The sequence below is a fragment of the Orbicella franksi genome, chromosome 14 (assembly GCF_964199315.1).
Source record: "Orbicella franksi chromosome 14, jaOrbFran1.1, whole genome shotgun sequence".
Taxonomy (NCBI): domain Eukaryota; kingdom Metazoa; phylum Cnidaria; class Anthozoa; order Scleractinia; family Merulinidae; genus Orbicella; species Orbicella franksi.
In genome coordinates, this window is record NC_138158.1 from 7,283,694 (window position 1) to 7,301,838 (window position 18,145).

The 18,145-nt window shown below is 44.1% G+C and overlaps 1 protein-coding gene across 1 annotated transcript; it reads right to left on the minus strand.

The window, feature by feature from the left end:
* Window positions 1-3,283: 3,283 nt before the first annotated feature.
* Window positions 3,284-5,282, minus strand: LOC145467580 (uncharacterized). The gene has a single exon (XM_081451148.1). It carries the CDS (start codon window positions 5,246-5,248, stop codon window positions 3,611-3,613), a length of 1,638 nt encoding a protein of 545 aa, XP_081307274.1. The 5' UTR covers window positions 5,249-5,282; the 3' UTR covers window positions 3,284-3,610.
* Between the last annotated feature and the right edge of the window lie 12,863 nt (window positions 5,283-18,145).

The window sequence follows — 18,145 nt, forward strand, 5'->3', positions numbered from 1 at the left end:
AATTTCTCGACCTCTTTGTCGCTCAGGCGCTTCACCTGCTCGTGGGTTAGCTGCACTCCGATGGCCTCTTTGGCTTTGCCTGTGGACACCAGCACGGCCAGCTGCTCGCGAAGAGCAGGAATGTCAGGTCCGGGGGCGGTTGGAACAAGGCCACCTGCGGGACCACTCGATGGCTCGGGCTCGGTTTGAAGAAGGTTCATAACGTCTGCTAACGCGGCGTCTTCTCCGGCCATTGTGCAAGATTATATTCAACTTTTATCTTTTTATTCAAATAGCTTTATCCCGTATGGGTGGCGAAGCGCGAACACAAGATAAGAGAACTTTCGCTCTTTCAGCTTTGAAATCAATCCTCTGTACTCATCCGGGGAGAGCTCGCCGGCGTAATCATCGAAGATGGCTTTCGTTGTCCTGGCCGAGGAGGTGTAAAAGAGGACGGTCGCCGCCACGTTCTCCCGGAAGGAAGATGTTATGCCGGTCAACTTCTGGGTCAGCACCCACACGCTGATGCCCATATGTCGGGCATAAAAGGCGAGATTCACCAGCTCGCCTGTACGCCCTTTCACATCTTTGGAGGCCGCGCAGTCGTCGAGGATTATGAGCGTGTTGGTGCCCACGAAAAGCCATCTCACGAGCTTCAACCACCTTTCCACGTCGTGCTGCTCGCAGACTATCACATCCATTCTTGGATCGTTTTCGCCAAGCCGGTGGTAGGTCTTGTTGTGTGTGAACGTCGGGCAGATGAGCACGATGTAGTCGAACTTTCCGCGGAAAGGGCCGTAGATCTGGTCCACAACGAACCTCGATTTGCCAGAATTAGTCGGCCCCACGATGAGAGCGTTGAAGGGTATCTTGCGGGGGTTCATGTTCATATTCAATACTGCACATCTTCAAGCTGCCTGCCCATAAGGTTCAACTGGGAGTCGGCGATGACGAATACGTGGCATTTCACGTCGCCTGAGCCTTCGGTTTTCCGCTCAATTTCCAGCTGGACACCGTCCGTACTGTTCACAATGCGCGTGCCGCTGCCGTGCATGTTTTGGCCAGCCATCGTGCGCATATCAATCACAAGCCCGAACTTATCACCGATGTAAAACTTTGTCATATCCATGTGCTCCGTTTTATTTTTTTCTTTCACAAACAAGTTGCGGGCCTCTTCCCACATGTCCTTGCGTTCGATGCCGTTGTTGTAAAGCATGTTGGGCGAGCCGTTGACCGTGACACTGACTTTCGTCAGATCGGGGAAGATGAATTTTTCTGAATCTCTGGCGCCCGCAGTATACGGCTCTACTAACAGGAGGAGGAGGGCTTTTAGCGACCTTCTTTAGGCGTTGACTTTGATGGTGATCCTCGGGTCAGTGTCTTTTTTGAAGGCTACCTCTTTGTCATGCATCACGTGGTCGTAAACTAACTCTTTACCGCTGGTGTAAACGCTGCGCGCCTCGTCTGCCAGAGTCTTGCTGCGGATTATTTTGTACTCGAGCTGGATGTTTTTCAGCTTGTATTTCAGCTTTGTTGTGTCGGAGCCTTTGACCACGTGTATAGCTTCGGCAAGTTTTACGTCGAACTTGAGGTCGTTTAAAGGACCTGGGGGTAGAAAACGCCGTGGTCGGTTAAGATCTGATGGTCAAGCCTGATCCGGTACTTTTTTCCGTATACCTCGTTCAGCTTGTTTTCAGCGTCGACGCCCGAGGTTTTCTTGTCTCCCGCGTCTGAGCGGATCTTGCACAGATCCTCGCTCTGAATCCCTTCGAGAATCCTGTTGTCGCGCTCTTCCTGCGAAAGGAAAAGGTCTTCGAAAGTTTTGTAGATGTCGTACCCAACCGTGTCTTGCAGGGTTCTTCCCGCAAACGACACGACCAGCCTTTCAACGACCGCGTGACGTTCTGGACGAGGAAGTTGTTGGCTTCCCCTCCAGAAAGGTCGATGTCAAAGACAAGCGCTAGCGAGCCCGGCACCAGAACCTCGTTCTCATTCAGCTTGGGCACGTAAACGTACAGCGTATTGCCGGGGTTGGCTTCAGAGGGGTTAAAGGTGATTCGCTTGACCGCGCGCTCGGCCTTCATGGCGTGTACGGTCTTTTCGCTGTACGTTGGGCGAAGGTTCTCTGGAACAACTGACATTGTGTATAAAACACCGGCGATTATTTCTAATTTGAAAAATAATAGGCTTAAATATATTGCTATGGCGCAAGGCGGTGGCGAATTTGGCTACGAAGACCCGGACCTTGACAATCGGCTTGACCACGATGATTCTGATGACGGACAAGAGGTCAACAGAACCCAACCTTTTCAGCCAGGCGCGGCGTCCACTCCCTACCAACCTGGCGGCCCCTACCACGAGGGCGAACAAATGGAAATGCGTACTACGCTGCACGAGCAGTCCGGCCTTCCTGACACTTCTTATCAGGAAGAAACCCCTTTGCTTGGAAGAACACCTTCAATCAGCGATCTTCAAAAAGAAAGCAATTTGCGGCAAAAACTCAAAAAAGCTGTTGATATGATTAGAAGCCAATTCGAAAAAGCGAACTTTGAAAAAATCAGAATCAGAAGAGGCACTGGGAAACTTGAGGGAAAATTGTTGCCGTGGCGCGGGGGCCCAAAAAAGATACTGAGTACAAGATTCTAAAAGAAGACGAGTCAGGTTTAATGAAAAGTTTTACGGAAAGATTCAAAAATGAACTTGGGCCGGAGTCTAGTGAAATAATAAAAGAAGACCGAGATACAATCAGAGAACAACGCCAAAGACTGAAAGAAGCTGAAAAACAACTTCAACAGGCGGAAAAATTATCTGCGCAAAGAGAAAAAGAAAAGAGAGAAGTGGAAGTTCTGAGAAGTAAAATAGAGCAAACCGACGCTAAGATCGATTCCATTCAGGATGAACAAGGTTGGAACCTTGAAAGTGAAGCAGATCTGCGTAGGCTCAAAGAACTGAAAAAGAACCATCAAACCGATCTCGAAAACAAGAAAAAAGAATTGGACTCGCTTGCAAAACAAGCAAAAAACAGAGAAAAGGAACAAGCCAAGGTTGACAGACTCAGGGCCAGCCTCGCTGAAAAAGAAAGTGAAACAAACGCCTTGGAAGAAAGGTACAACCAAACAAAAACGTTGGACGACCTGAAAGAGTAGGAAAGCGAGCTGCAGCGCCAAAACGAGGAAGACCAGGCGATCATCAAAGATGAGATTGCCTCGCCCTCTGAAAAAGAAGACGCAGAAGGCAGAGTTGCAGAAAGAAACGAGGAGATCGCGCGTTTGCAAACTCAGATTGCGGAAAGGGCGCGGGGGGCGGCCTCTCTTGGAAAGGGTCAAGGAGATCTTCAAAAAATATGGCGTGACATTGACCGCTATTCTTCTCGCCGCCGGGACCACAATCGGAGCTGTCATCGGGGCCCTCACCAGAGGTTTGAAAGCCACCGGCAAATCTTTGGGAAATGGCCTCAAAGATATTGCCGCGAAACTCGGTTCTCTGCTGCCCGGGCTGATTGGCTCGATCGTGAGCTTCCTGTTCAAAGCCGCCGGCCAAGTCGTCGGATTTCTGGCCGAGCACACCTGGCTGCTCATTCTTGCCGCGGTGGCCTTTTTGTTCGAAAAATATTTTAAGAAGCAGCGTTAACTTACCGCCAAGCCATGGACAGCAACGCCGATAATCCGACTACACCGACAATGACAGCCGTTTTGTTAATTTCGTGTTGCGGTGTTTTATCTGGAGCCTCGGGCTCTATTTTTTCAGCCGGTGGCTGCGCTTGTTGAGTTTCGGACGAAGATGGTTTCCTGTGGGGTGGAACCCCACGCCCCGATTCGGCTGTTACGGCTTTGTGAATCGGGTTGGACGGGTGGCTGTTGGGAGGGTTAATTTTTGACGGGCCGCCTGCCATGGGTTTGAGCCCAGCTTTTTTCGTCTCCGGGTTTACCTCGTTGTTCACCCCAAGTTTCATCCCGGAGACCGCCTGTCTCAGCTTGTTGTTGTAACCGATTGTGCTTGCGGTGTTTATTATCATTTGCGCGGGCATGAGCCAGGCCATAGGGGCTACAGCGAGATTGAGCCTCACCTTCGCTTGATCCACCGCGAGCTGGTACCTTTGCACGCTCGCGGCTAGGTCGGGCTGTGTGATCGCGCTTTCCATCAGCACCAAGAACTCGCTTTGGGCTTCTCTCGCCCGACCGCCCGAACCGAGAATGCTGCTGCGGACGTTGACTTGCGCGCCCAGGATGCAGTAAACGAAAGCCTCGATTGACTGGTTGATTCGCGACAAGCCCGCCTGCGTCAAACCATTCGCTGTGTTGGGTGCAAACCAGTCCGCTTGAGTATCAGAAGCGGCCCCCGGCTCGATGTAATAAATCAAGTCCCCTTTTATCGCTTTCCCGCCCTCATCACTGAATTTGTTCCATCCCGGGTATTGGTAGTCAGTTTTAGTCGCGCCTGACGCGTACACGTAAACGCTTCCAAGACCGTGGTTTTCCCCGTGCGTGAAGCGAAAATCGCTCGAGGGGGCAATGCCGAACTCGTTGCATATCCTTTTGTACGAAGCGACGTCGTAATGATTATTGTATTGGTTGAAAGGCGGGTCTCCGGGCAAAGCGCTGACGCTCTGAATTCCTCCAAGCTGGTACAAAATGCGCCTGACCTTGAAGTACACGTGGAATTTGTAGAAAGCTCTTATCTGAGGGGGGAGATCCATCCCGCTGTCAAAGATTTCGCGAGAAACTCCGCACCCCTGTGTCGCGCAGAAAACCGCGAAGTTGAGCTGTTGCGGCCAATATTTCATGTCGGGCCCTCCTAACCAGTGTTTTGATTCGGTTCCAGACGTGTGTTTAAGTTTGGTGTCTTGAAATATTTCTCTGAGTTTTGTCGTGAAATATTGGTCAGGCGTGACGTAGATTTGGATTTCGGCGTTGAATATTTTTTTCAAGCTTGGCGCTTTGCCGTCGAAAGGTACCGCAGGGATGGGCAGGGAAACTTTTGAACCAAGCGGCGTCAGCTGGTAAGGAAAACCCCCACCGTCCCCCAAACCTAGCGCTTCTTTCATTTCCTCGCTCCAATATTTTCTGTCTGAGCCGAAGACGCTTTGAAACGAGTCTTCGCTTTCTTTGAAGAACACCTCCGCGGTCAAGTTATTTTTCTCGTCAACGCTTCCTTGCGAAACGAACCGGCTTTTGTCCGCTTTGGGGAAGCGGTTTAAAAAGTTTGTCCACGCCTTTTTCTTCGCCGCCTCCGCTTTTTTTAACGCAGGACCATTCCACAAATTGGCCATATTATTTGAACACAATTTTATTTGTTGAATATAAAAATGGTTGTTCTCAATACTGTCACGCAACAGAACGGACAGACTATCTATTTTGAAAAGCCGATACCGAGAGTCGATTTCATGAAACTCATATCTTGCAGTTTGTACAACAGCTGGGACACTTTGAAGAAAGAAGGTTCGGCCTCCTTGGGAGATAAAAACAAAGATAAAGCTTTGTCAGTTAGTAAATTACTCCCAGGGCATTATAATTTAGAAAGCATGGCAAAAGAAATACAAGGTCTGTTCGCAAAATATAAATATGACCTTGTAACAGAAATAAATCAACCTCTTGGCCAGCTTGTAATCAAAAATTTTGGTGGAAAACCGATTGAACTTGATCGCGATTTAGCCGGTTTGTTTAATATTAGGCGAAATTTGGGTTTTATGGCATTCGTGAAAAGGCTTACAGCTCCAACGACATATTTTATTCATTGTAATTTGATCGACACAGAACGGAATCTGTTCAATAGCAAAAGGTCAGATGTATTAGCCCTGTTTGATGTGAAAGGGAAGCCTTATGAAAAGGTAAGCTACCAGGGTTCTCCGCAACAGGTTTTGCGAGACTGCTCTACAGACGAGTCCATAAATAGCATCACTATTAGCGTGAAAGATGAAAACGGCGAACTCTTTGATTTCAAGGGCTTCCCTCTTCTTTTTGAATTAGAGTTAAATTAAATTTCTATATATACGCAATGTCTTCGGCAAATCTGTTGCCACCAAGCGCGCCGCCTGCCGAGCCACTATATCCAGTGGTGGCGGAGCCTTCTCAGAATTTCCGCTTGCAGAAGGTCAACGAGATTTCCAACACTTTGGCCGGTGAGGTCCACCACTATCGCCTCGTTGCAAAAAAATACAAACGCGCGAGAAAGTTCGTTAATTGGGGCGCCGCCGGCTCCAGCGTTCTCTCCGCAGCGTTTTCCAGCGCGAGTTTTGGCTCCGCTCTGTCTGTGGTTGGCCTGCCGGCAGCAGTTCCTCTTGGCGGCGCTGGTGGATGCTTCGCTCTTGTTTCGTCGGGGCTGATAATCGCCAGTAAAAAGCTCGACTCGAAAATAAAGAAACATCAAGAGATTACCACGCTCGCCGTTGCCAAGCGGGATACCGTCAACAGACTGCTCTCCAACGCTTTGAACAACAACGAAGTGTCTTCCCACGAGTTTGACACCATCCTTTCCGAGTTTCAGCAGTATAACTTTCTGAAAGATCAGGTCCGAGCAAGGATGCTTCGCCAACCATCAAAGAGAGCGCTTACCGAGGTTGATGTCAAGAAAATAGAAAAAGACATCCGCGGCAAACTTGAAGCCGATCTGATAAAAAAAAATAACAGCACCCCCCGCTTCGAACTGACTTTTAGAAACAGACGGTTTTGTTTGCATGTAATACGAACATGATTGTCTGCTTCCACTTGGTCGCGTTTCTCGTTCACGAGTATTTCACTCCTGAGTGGCTGGAAGATGCTCGCGATATTACGCGCAAGGTAGTCGCTGCTTTGCTTGAGGCGGATGCTTAAGTTTTTCGCTAAAACAGTGTGTCGTCGTCGGGAAGAAACATATCGTGATAATCATATCCACCCCAGGAACATGGTGTTATAAACCCCTTGAACTCAGGTTTTGCTTCATGGAGATAATTTGCTTCAGTCATCCACATTACATGAACATTTCCCTCATCAAAACAGCGGGAACATTTCCCTTCGAAAGGACAGTCAGGATAATCGAAACATATTATCATGGGGGCTATCTACTGCTTGAGTTCGCAGAATGGCAGTTTTGAAATATGCTCGTGGACCTTGTCCCACCCCATTTTCTTTTTTTCCTTAATTTTTAGCGCGATGAACTCCTTGAGAATCATCTCACGAATCTCTGGAGGGAGACTTTGAATGGCCTCGGAAAGTCCGCCGGCAGCCATGTCGGCGTATACACAGTGCATATAACTCCCCAAAATTCTGGCGCATTTTTGTATATACTAGTGAACGGCACATCCGCGCATATTGATTACGGACTTTGCAGCTTCGCTGGACCCGCTATTTCGCTGCTGTTGCGTTACACGGTTCTGGCACAGCACTCACACACAGTTCTGACACAGCACACACGCAGTTCTGGCACAGCACACACACACATATATAGTGAGGGTTCTGGTCACAAGCGAACGCAACACAGTGCAAGCGTAACACAACTCCGAATCTTCAGATGAGGAGTTGTGTTACGCTTGCACTGTGTTGCGTGAGTGCTGTGCCAGAACCCTCACTATATATGTGTGTTCCTCTGACATTTCGCCCCCAGCCTTAATTGCCTCTGGTGGTATATTGTCACATCCTGGTGCCTTCCCGTTCTTTACCTCCTTTATAGAGTTCTTGATCTCAGCACGTGTAATGTGACCTGTCCTGATGTTTAGTTCGTCACTTGGCTCTACCTCAGACGGGTTGGGCGGCTCCTCATGGTTAAGCACTCCTTCAAAGTGCTCCCTCCACCGGTGCATCTCTTCTTCCACTGTCCTGAGCAACACACCTGCCTCATGTCTCACCGGCTTACAAGTACTCTGAAATCTGCCACTCAGCCTTCTTATGATTTCGTTCAAGGTCTTCATGTCAGCCCTCTTTCCAGCTTCCTCAGCTCTCTCGGCCTCTCACTTCACATACACCCTCTTGTCTTTCCTACAGCCTCTCCTCACCTCTCTATTCAGCTCCTGGTATCTTTTACTCGCATCCCTCCTCTGCTTTCTTGTCCTGGCCATGTTCACAGCATTTTTCGGCTTCGTTCTTAGCTCAATTATCTTCCAGGTCCCCTTACTGATCCACTCCTTCTTTTTTGTCTTCTCCCGACCCAGCACCTTCTCACAGGTCTCCAGGTAGCCTTGCTCGATCTGCCTCCATTCCATTCTTCCTCCACAGGCAGTTTCTTCTCTTCAATCAACTGCAACAGAGCCTCAAATCTGTTGTGTAGCCTCAGCTTGAACATGTCCCTTATCTCTGGATCTCTCAGCTTACTGACCTCAAAATGCACTCTGTAAGTTTCCCCTTTTTTTACTTTTACATTCTTTAGCCTGACGTTTGCTAGCAGCAGGTGGTGGTCTGAACCAGCATCTGCCCTACGCTTGACACGAACATCCTGCAGCGAACTCCTTCATCTCCTGCTAAAATGGTCGATCTGATTCTCCGTACCACCATCAGGAGACACCCATGTCCGCTTCTGAAAATCCTTGTGAGGGAACAGTGTTTTACCAATCACCAACTAATTTACCTGACAGACGTCCGCTCAGTCACCATTGTCATTAATTTCAGCTCTTGCTCCATGGTGTCTACCCATCGTCTCCTCTCTGCCTGTGTTGTCCGTCCCCACCTTAGCGTTCAAGTCTCCCAAAACAATCCTGACATCCCTACGTGGCACCTGCTACACAACTGCCTGTAGCTGTTCACAGAAGTCATCCTTCGCTTCCTCTGTTGCTTTATTTGTTGGAGCATAGCATGGTATGATGGTGACCAGCTGCCACCTAGAGTTGAACGTGGCCCTGATAATCCTCTCAGACACTGGTTCCCATTCTAGTAGACGTTTTGCAGCATCTCTAGATAGAATTAAGCCAACCCCTCTATCATGATTTTCACCTTCATCCATTCCTGAGTATGGCACAGCTTCTCCATTGGCCATCATCAACTTCCAACAGGAGCTCCATCCCATTTCACTTACTCCCATAATGCTTATACCGTACCTCCGCATCTCCTTGGTCACCTGGGCACACGTACCCGTCTCAAACATTGTCCTTACATTCCACTGCCCGATCCTCACACGCACTGCATCGGCGGTTTAAGCGTCATTCTTTGCTTCGCATTCCGCTCCAACCGGGCGTTGACATCCTGTACCCCTGCCGCCCCACAATAGGGCGCAGTGGCTATACTAGTTTCAGTTTCTGTGATAATTTTGTTTTTTTTTTTCCCAGGAGCGGGTTATTAATCCACCGCCCAACTCCCAACCTGGAGGACCAGGGCTGCTCTTAGTCAGGCCTCTACCCTTCAACCAGTCCGGCCGGCATGGCAAGACCTGCCAGGGACAGAAGTCCCAGCCGGCACAGCTCGTTGGGTCCTTGAGACAGGCAAGCTTCACCACCTCGACAAGGTGTCAGCCCAAGGTGAAGTCGATGCAGAACAGGTAAAAGAAAAAGAAAAACAATTACAAAACAGTAGGCTTTCATTACTTCGACTGATTACACACAAGAACTTTCAGAGCTTTTAACCTTACCATGGCACGAGCCTTCGTCTGCGTTTGGTGACAGTTAATAAAAAATGGCATAAATTGTTGTCCAGTTAGGGCGGTGGTGAATCCTTCGCTTTGCCGTGAAAAATATTGTTTGAAAATATTTCTTTTGCAAGGACGTGACAAGGTCTTGCAATGTCCAAAGCTGTTTCCTTTGCCGTTTATGGGTTTCTGGATACCGTTGACAAATTCCTCAACGTTTACAGAAAGTCCCTCTCGAATTCAAGAGAATAATATTTGGTTCTCAGCTCATATTTGAAAATTTTCTCTCAAAATCTGAAAAGAGCAGGAAAAATTATTGGCGGTTGGCGCGCGTCACCTTTTCGGCGGGAAAATTTGGAAGCCGGGTTGAACGCTGAGAAACTTTCGTGAATAAGACCGCCTGGCTGCGCCCGCAATACGAGCGGCATACATAAACTTTATTTAAGCTCGAATTTCAGAGTCGCTTGACAAGCTAATATTTCCGAGCTGTCCTACCGAAACGACACGATAATGGTCTTTTTCTTCGCAGCCGGAAAAAAGTAAAGACAATGCTAATTTACTTTGGCCTCTTCTAATGTTTGGCTCGAGAATCCTGGGTTTAATTTGCCGAGGAGCAGCATATTTTGTTCAAAATAACACAACTATTACTATCTTACCTGGCGACAGCGCTTTTGGAGCAAGTTACCGAACGCGGGCGACCGAGTTTTGGCGCCAAATAAAATAATTGGAGGCAAAAAATGTTTCACATTTTTAACTTTTTACAATCCGATATGGTTTTTGGAGTTCCCTTTTCGTGAATATGTAATGCCGTTTCCACTGAGAAAAGTTGCCCGACTTCGATGCCTTTCCTGTTAACCTGCATTTTACGTCACGACAGTACAGCTTTTCCCGCCTGCTGGAGCCTGATTGGTCAATTCAAATTTCAGGTTCACCGGGAGTATGCAGGACATGAGATACCCGTGGGATATAAGAGTGGGATACTTATCTTAAAATAACAAGATTATGACTTGAACTCGAGACTTATGAGGAGATAACTGGTGCCAACTTACCAGAAACTATTTATTGTCTCAAAAAAACATACAGGGCGGGCCTTCGAAGCCGCTGATGAACTTGGAGCACCGCAGACTCCAGTTGCATTCACGAGTTGCTCCACAGAAACCTTTTCAATTTGGTTTTAATATGAGATTTTTATCATTGAATGTTGTTAGTTTTTTCTCAACCTTGTTTTCTTCCCGACGTGGTTTAGTTGTCTTGCATTTTGGTTTCTAATTTACCACGTGGTCCGTCAACCGTCATGTCGTTCCATTGATGGCAATCACGGCACCGAAAACGAATTCGCGTCCGGTCAAAGTCTAGGACAAAGAGACTTATTTTGGGCAAATCCATTCTATAATCACAAACTTTATACGGACCAGCATGATCTAGACTGTACTTATCAACGTCTAACAAAATCTAAATATATGTACTGCTTGAGTCTTTTTTACTCTGCCAACATCAATTTACTGCTTTGCCAATTTCCATTTTCTTCGCTGCAAACTGTTTACTGTAACGCAAAAATCTACTTACTGTACAATTGCTGATACTGGAGTACGATACTTCAGTACTTTACTCACAATATTTACATTTTTAACCGATGACAGGAGCAAAAGTCGTAAATAATAACTGATTTAATGAGGTGAAGTGATATATTTAAATGGGTTTATTATTTTGGAAATAATGATTTTCTAATTCATGATTAAAAATAATTATACATAATTTTTTAATCTGATTATAAATCCACCCCTTCTATTCTGTTTGCAGAACACTGAAATGGTCTGAAATGGTTAACAATAGTGTATTGGCCTTACTTCACGTAGTTATCAATGCATTTACGAGTATTGAACAATAGGCAGTGGTAACCACACATGCAAGATGAAATATATGTTTTACTAGTCAAGACAGTGATGATCAGTAATGACCAAGGCTGCTGATCGATCATCCTTCCAGATTTATGTTACAGTAAAACCCCGCTTGTATTTATGTAAGAACCTAATAATAAATAATAAATACTACTGTATATTCAGAGACCAAACGGTTTGAAACTTAGGTTTATTTATTTTTATGGTAATCAACTCATATATCTCCTTCATAGAAATTAAGAACCTAATGAAAATCCTACTTAGTCTAAATTGCCAATAGCTACACCAAGATACAAGAACCTATTTTGCCAGACCTCAAAACATGTAGCTTCTTGCACGTGACGTTGGTTTTTACTGTATTTATGTTGTAATATGTCAATATGTTACACTAAACGAGTAGTGATTGAACAAACAACATTCAATTCTTGATCATTGCAATGCTGTGTACATCACTCAATGACCCTTTTGGCTATATTTTGCATCAGAAGCCAAGCAGACAGGTGAAACAAATATCAGCTGTATTCAAATGATAACCAGAAAGTGGTGGCTTTTGAAATACATTTCTTATTTATATATGTTTCAGTGAAATGCGTTTTTGTGTCTTTTAAGAATAAAACTTTCGTAGAAATCATGCTTGAATATTAAACTAAATACAGACAACTCCCTGCGAAATAACTTGTTTGAGATTATTTACTAGACCAATGGCCACCTCTATCTTTATTGTGCATTGGAACATTTAGTAATTGATGTTTGTTTTAGCTGCTTCTGAATGATGTGTTTTTGTGTGACTTGAAACTCTTCTGAATGGATCCTTATTGAGGGCTGCAAACATGGCTAAATAGCTAATAATTAAAAGTTAGGGGAGACAAATTTCTTCGTTTGGTGCTATTTAGGAGTTTAGACTTTATTGCATTGAATTACAAAGGGCATCAACCGAAACAACAGAAAGGATTTCGCTCAGTCCCGCCGCTCCTCTGTGCATTATTTTTTTATCCTGTCTCAGTCTCTTCACTTCTCCTCACTCCACAAACAGGTTGTACCTTCAGTTACTTCTAGTTACGTTTAAGCATACGTTAGTCTGTTTATGTTCCAATTTTCTAGCCAGAATTTTAGAAATTGTAGTAAATGTCATACCTTCTACATCCATTGCGCCGTTTTTTTTTGTTTTTTGTTTTCATATTTCTGTTAGACTCCATTGATGTTTTTACGTACAATCTTTCTTTTTTCCCCTTTTGAACCAAGTTAGGTGTGAAAAGACCTTTTAAGGAAGGACATCGAACCAGGCTGACCAAAAATTATATCCATCTTGCTATGTCTTCTTTTCATTTAAGGCGCTCTTTATTAGTTTCTATCCTATAAGCAAAGACCTGCAAAAGTACTGATCTTAATTGGGAGCTCAGTTTTTTTTTAATCTGGGAAAGATTTACTAATAAATTTAAAAAAAGCATCATCGCTTAAAGCTGGCATACAGCCAACCTCGTTGAATGTAGAAATCACGCGGAATCCTGGGGGTGAGGAGCGCGCTCCTCGCCCCAGGATTTCGCGCGGCGGAGTGATTTTCTTGCGTGGATGATGATGGGGCCAAAGAAGAACACAAACGACATGTTTGATGTTACAATTGGCTCATACGACGTAGCAAAGAACGTGGATATGATCACAAACTAACATACAATCCAGAACCCACCCCGAGAAACAAAAGAAAGAGAAAAAGAAACATTACATGGTACAATCTTCCTTTCGATTCAAACGTTAAAACCAACCTTGGTAGAAAGTTCATCCATATCGTCGATAAATGCTTCCAGAAAAACCATCCACTCTACAAGATTTTCAACAGACACACTCTCTCACTTTGTCTGAATGAAAAGTTCATACTATAGCAACCATTCAAATTTTCGTATTGAACTGCCAGCTTTCCAATTTCAACAGTTCAGTCGTTAAAATTGCCTGATGAATGTGGTCTTTGTACCATACGAAACAGTTCTGCAGCTATAAAACGATGGTTACTCGCGACACCTGAACTTCTCTGAAGTTATAGTTGATGCTCCTCAATCGATTGAGTTGCACGCTCTACGAGATACGTTCTACTCAAAGAAAGAATTTACATATCCATATCAATATATTAATGAGGCCCTGTTAGGGGGCTGTAAAGGTCCCTTGTCTGAATTTCACAAGCAGCTATGTCGGCATTTCGTAAGGTTCTTATGTCGCCTGTCTGAATTTCGTCTTAGAGGAATTGTGTCAGGGAATTCGACCCTGTTCAATTGAGACGAAATTATACAAGTGCATAATACATCATATTACCTTTGTTTATTAAAAAACTGACAATACGAGGACAAACATCAAGAGAACAAAAATCAATCAAAGTTTGACTGAAAAAGTGGTCTGTTCTAGCCATATTTTGCCAAAAAAAATAATAATGATAATGATAATAATAAGATAATTTGAAAACCGAGACCAGAGTGACTTTCAGTTTTTGTAGGTGCAGTTTATTCAACCTCGATCCATGGCTAGACTGGTAATGATCCCAATAAATAACGAATCGATGTGACACTACCAGTTAAAAGTGAATGCCTTGTATCAAATTTGACATGATAGTAGTGTAGAGAATATTAAAACATCAGCTGAAGTCACTGAAGACACAACAGCAGTGGAGTAATAATAGTGTATATTTGGGTCCGCCTATGCTATTATTTGAAAAGCTCTACTCAGAGGTCCAAACGGTCTGGGCGAATGACACTCCTTCCAGATGATGTACACAAGGACATTCAGCCAAAGACCATGTCTACTTGGCTGTCATCTTCGGAGTCAAGGTCGCTGGTCTCCTCGCAACTTCCTTTGTCTGGCAGAAAATTTTCCACTTCATTTTGATGTCTAAGAAATGTCTCGCACGACATCTCCGTCAGTTTGACAAAGTTGTCTCCTCTTTGAAAATGTCCTATATCCACTTTGCTTGCTATAGCATCTCGATGAATTAGTGCTTTTCCGTTCAATGTAAAAAGAAGAAAATCTTCAAATGAGGGAACAAATAACTGAACATCACAAAAGTTAGTTTGTTCCTCGTCGCTTATGTCAGCTTCAACAGTTCCAACAAGGAAGGGCCCTTTGTTGAAAGTTCCACGAATGTATGTGATCACGTTTCACTATCAACACACTATTGGCTTCGAATAAAATGTTTGCCACAGCATCAGGCTCAGGCTGCGTCTCTGTGTTCCTAGAACCAACAGATGCGGCGAGGTCATCAGTAGCGGAGAAATCTAAAGGCCTTGGTTGAGGATTTGGTGTTGAGTATGCAAACAATGGAAGAGTGCCGACATTGTCTTTGGTACCCTGGCTCCGGACGGTTAGTTGACGAGCTGGTTTACCAAAGCTGTCCCTCCAGTCTTTCATTAACTTCTGATCATCTTTTGCCATTTCTACTGATGATGGAACAGAAGACAAGGATGGCAGGTCTCGAAACGGGAGTTTCATATCATCTGGTACTTCATAATAAGAGTGCGGGAAGTGTAGTAGACAAAGCCACTGTCAGTGAGTTGCTTCAATGACTCGCGAATGGTGGGCGCAAATAGATATGCAAACTCCAAGGCAGTCGGCATGTCGTTTCTAGAGCGCATTTGGCTGAAAAAGTTTTCCACAACAAGTGTCAAGATGGCGACCAGTTTGCCAAGCTGTCGAACTCAGGGTTGACCTCTTTCAGAAAATCTCTCAATGAACATAATGACTCTCTGAGAGTTTCAACGCTACGTTAACTTTTTGATGATATTGTTCCTTGAGGTCCCTTAGTTGCCGCTTTTCGTCCCACTTTCTCTTTTCTCATCTACCCAAAAATCAACTGCCGAACTAGATAACTGGGAATGATAACTAGATAACTGGAAATGATATAAGACATACAAGAGAAGTAACCTCGACGACTAGTAACATCCCTCTAATTTTCATTGACGTCTTCATTATTTTAATCTGAACTCACCTGGTCTCTCTCTTCTTTCTGATTTTTCGCACTTTTTTTTTCCTTCTTGTGCTTTTTGACCTTTTTGTGTTTGCCCATGTTGATGCCGTCAGTGACCGTCAGTGACCAGTCAGTGGCACTTGAAAGTGACCTATTTGAAGAAATAAGAAATGATCGGAAATCGCTTGGGAGTAACGACAGTAACACGAACGCGACAGATGAAGAAAAAAAATATCTCCAACAGATGACAGATAGTTGGAGCGCGCGCGCACGTGGGTCTAGCACTCGTCACGCAATCCTCCTCCCGTGACGATCCCTAGTTGGATATTAGTTTTTGTTGAGTTATTTTTTTGTAAAAAAAAATACCTCTTAGTCGGCGCGTCGGGTATGTTATGGACGGGTCAATGGATGAGTGAGTGAGAGATGTATGTATGTCACACCAATCAGATTGGATCTACTATAAACAGCCAATCAAATTTCTTGTTGTAAAGGTAAATGGTATGTGAGAAGATCTGATCCCGACACGGTTTAGAACGGCCATATTTATTCTTCTATAAAAGAGGAGGAAGTATTCATATATTGGGCTTACTTCGACATTTTCTGTGGGTTAGGCTGAGGATTTTAGTTACGAACGAGAGGAGCCTTGAGGTTTGAAACAGTTCGTGAGTTAGTAGTATGCAAATGCAACGAGATATTTTTATTTTTAGTTACAAAGGTAACTGGATACTTGAATGCTCCTATCTCCGAGACTTCACAAAAACATAGGCACGCAAGGCGTGCAAGAGTTATTTTTTTGTGAACTATAAGTCTTGGAGATAGGAGCATTCATGGAACTGTTTACAGTAATGATTTGGTTGATCTGACAAGTCTTTTTGGTTGCGATGTACAGCAAGAAAGAAACTGGGAGTTTATGATGTACATACGATGTTACATCGGTAATGGTAAGATAACTAAATAGTAAGCCATAAAATGTTTGACTGAACAAACTACAGTAATCTGACACGTCTCCAGATTAATGTAGATACCATCTTATTTTCTAACAGGCAATTTTATTCGTTCTTTGATACAACCCACACCGTGATTGGTCTGACACGCGCACATGCATAACTTCCTCACTCACCGATCACGTAGCCGTTCCCCCCCGGGGGGGGGGAACTCCCTTATATGGACTATATAGGTCTGTGCGGCCCCGAAGGGTATGGTTTTTCAGCCGTTTTGGTCATAAATAGGGTATCGATTTTAGCTGATTTTGGTCATTTTGGTCATAAATAGGGTACGGTTTTTGCGCTCTAGCCTTGATATGGGTAAGCTTTAAGAAGAAGCCACTTTTTCATCATTATCGAAAAGAAAATCGACAAAAGCCCTTCACAAATTTATATGTTTACGGTAATTTAACATTGGTTTGAACTAGGGAGCTAATTATAACGCAGGTCTGAAACAGGATTTTGATTTGAGGGTCAGGTCGTAAATAGGGTTTCGAATTTTTGGTCAGGTCATAAATAGGGTAAGGGTTTTGGGAAGCGGGCCGCACACCCCCAACCAATTTTTCTTGGAGTACCCCCTCGGGAGCCCTTCCAGCCCCCAAGAGGAATTTTTGCTCAAAAATACTCAAGTTAAGAGAACTTTTCGCATTTTATACGAGTCGTAAGTTTACCCTTTTTGCACAACACAACGCAACGACACTAATTCACCGAAAATTGAAAGAAAGAGAAAAAGCCTCTCTGACACGTTGCAAGTCTGATTTAATTAAATTGCACTTTAACTTGGTGCCACACGGTCTTCAAAGAACATTTGAACAGTTTTCATACTTTTTACCTTTAAAAATATTGGACTAAAAAGAATGTCATAAAATGCCCATCAAATAAAAATATTAAACTGCTACTGCAGAGACATAAAAACACTCTAGAAATGAAAGCTTTTTTGTTTAATATCCTGGGAACAATAGCCGATAACTTGTAAACTCTAATTGAATTTACTCCCATATGAAAAAAAAAGGGTCGAGTTACCATTTGTAACTAAAAATAGCAAACATCTCATGGGAACAAGTGGTGACGATTCGTCAGCTCTAATTGAATTTACTACCTTGTGAAAAACAAGAGTGTCAAATTACCCATTGTAACTAAAAAATAAAAATATCTCGTTATATTTGCATGCAATAAGAACAAAACAATCGTTATCTGCACTTACTATTGTAAACGTTAGAACTGCTTCAAATCTAAATAGTCTCGTCTCCTCTAAAACATGTCCTAAGAACTAAAACCGACGATTCGTGACCTCTAATTGAATTAACTCCTTGTGAAAAACAAAAGAATCAAGTTACCCTTTGTAATTAAAAATAAAAATATCTCGTGCCATTTGCCTACTACTCATGAACTGCTTCAAAACTCATGACTCATCTCGTTCATAACTAGCCACCATTACACTGAAAATTATGCACTCTAAAACAACCCAATGTACGTATGTAACTGTCACACTCCCCTCCAAACCGGACTAAAAATCACAAACCGGCAACATACACGTCACTCTTTATTTTTCAATTACCAAAGTCCTTGTGTTTATACATACCTTGTGTTTCTCACGTACCATTTACCTTTACAACAAGAAATTTGATTGGCTGTTCATAGTAGATCCAATCTGATTGGTGTGACATACATACATCTCTCAGTCACTCACTCACTCACCCATTGACCCGTCCATAACATACCCGACGCGCCGACTAAGAGGTATTTTTTTTACAAAAAAATAACTCAAAAATAACTCTTGCAGTCTTGCGTGCCTATGTTTAATTAATGTCATTAAT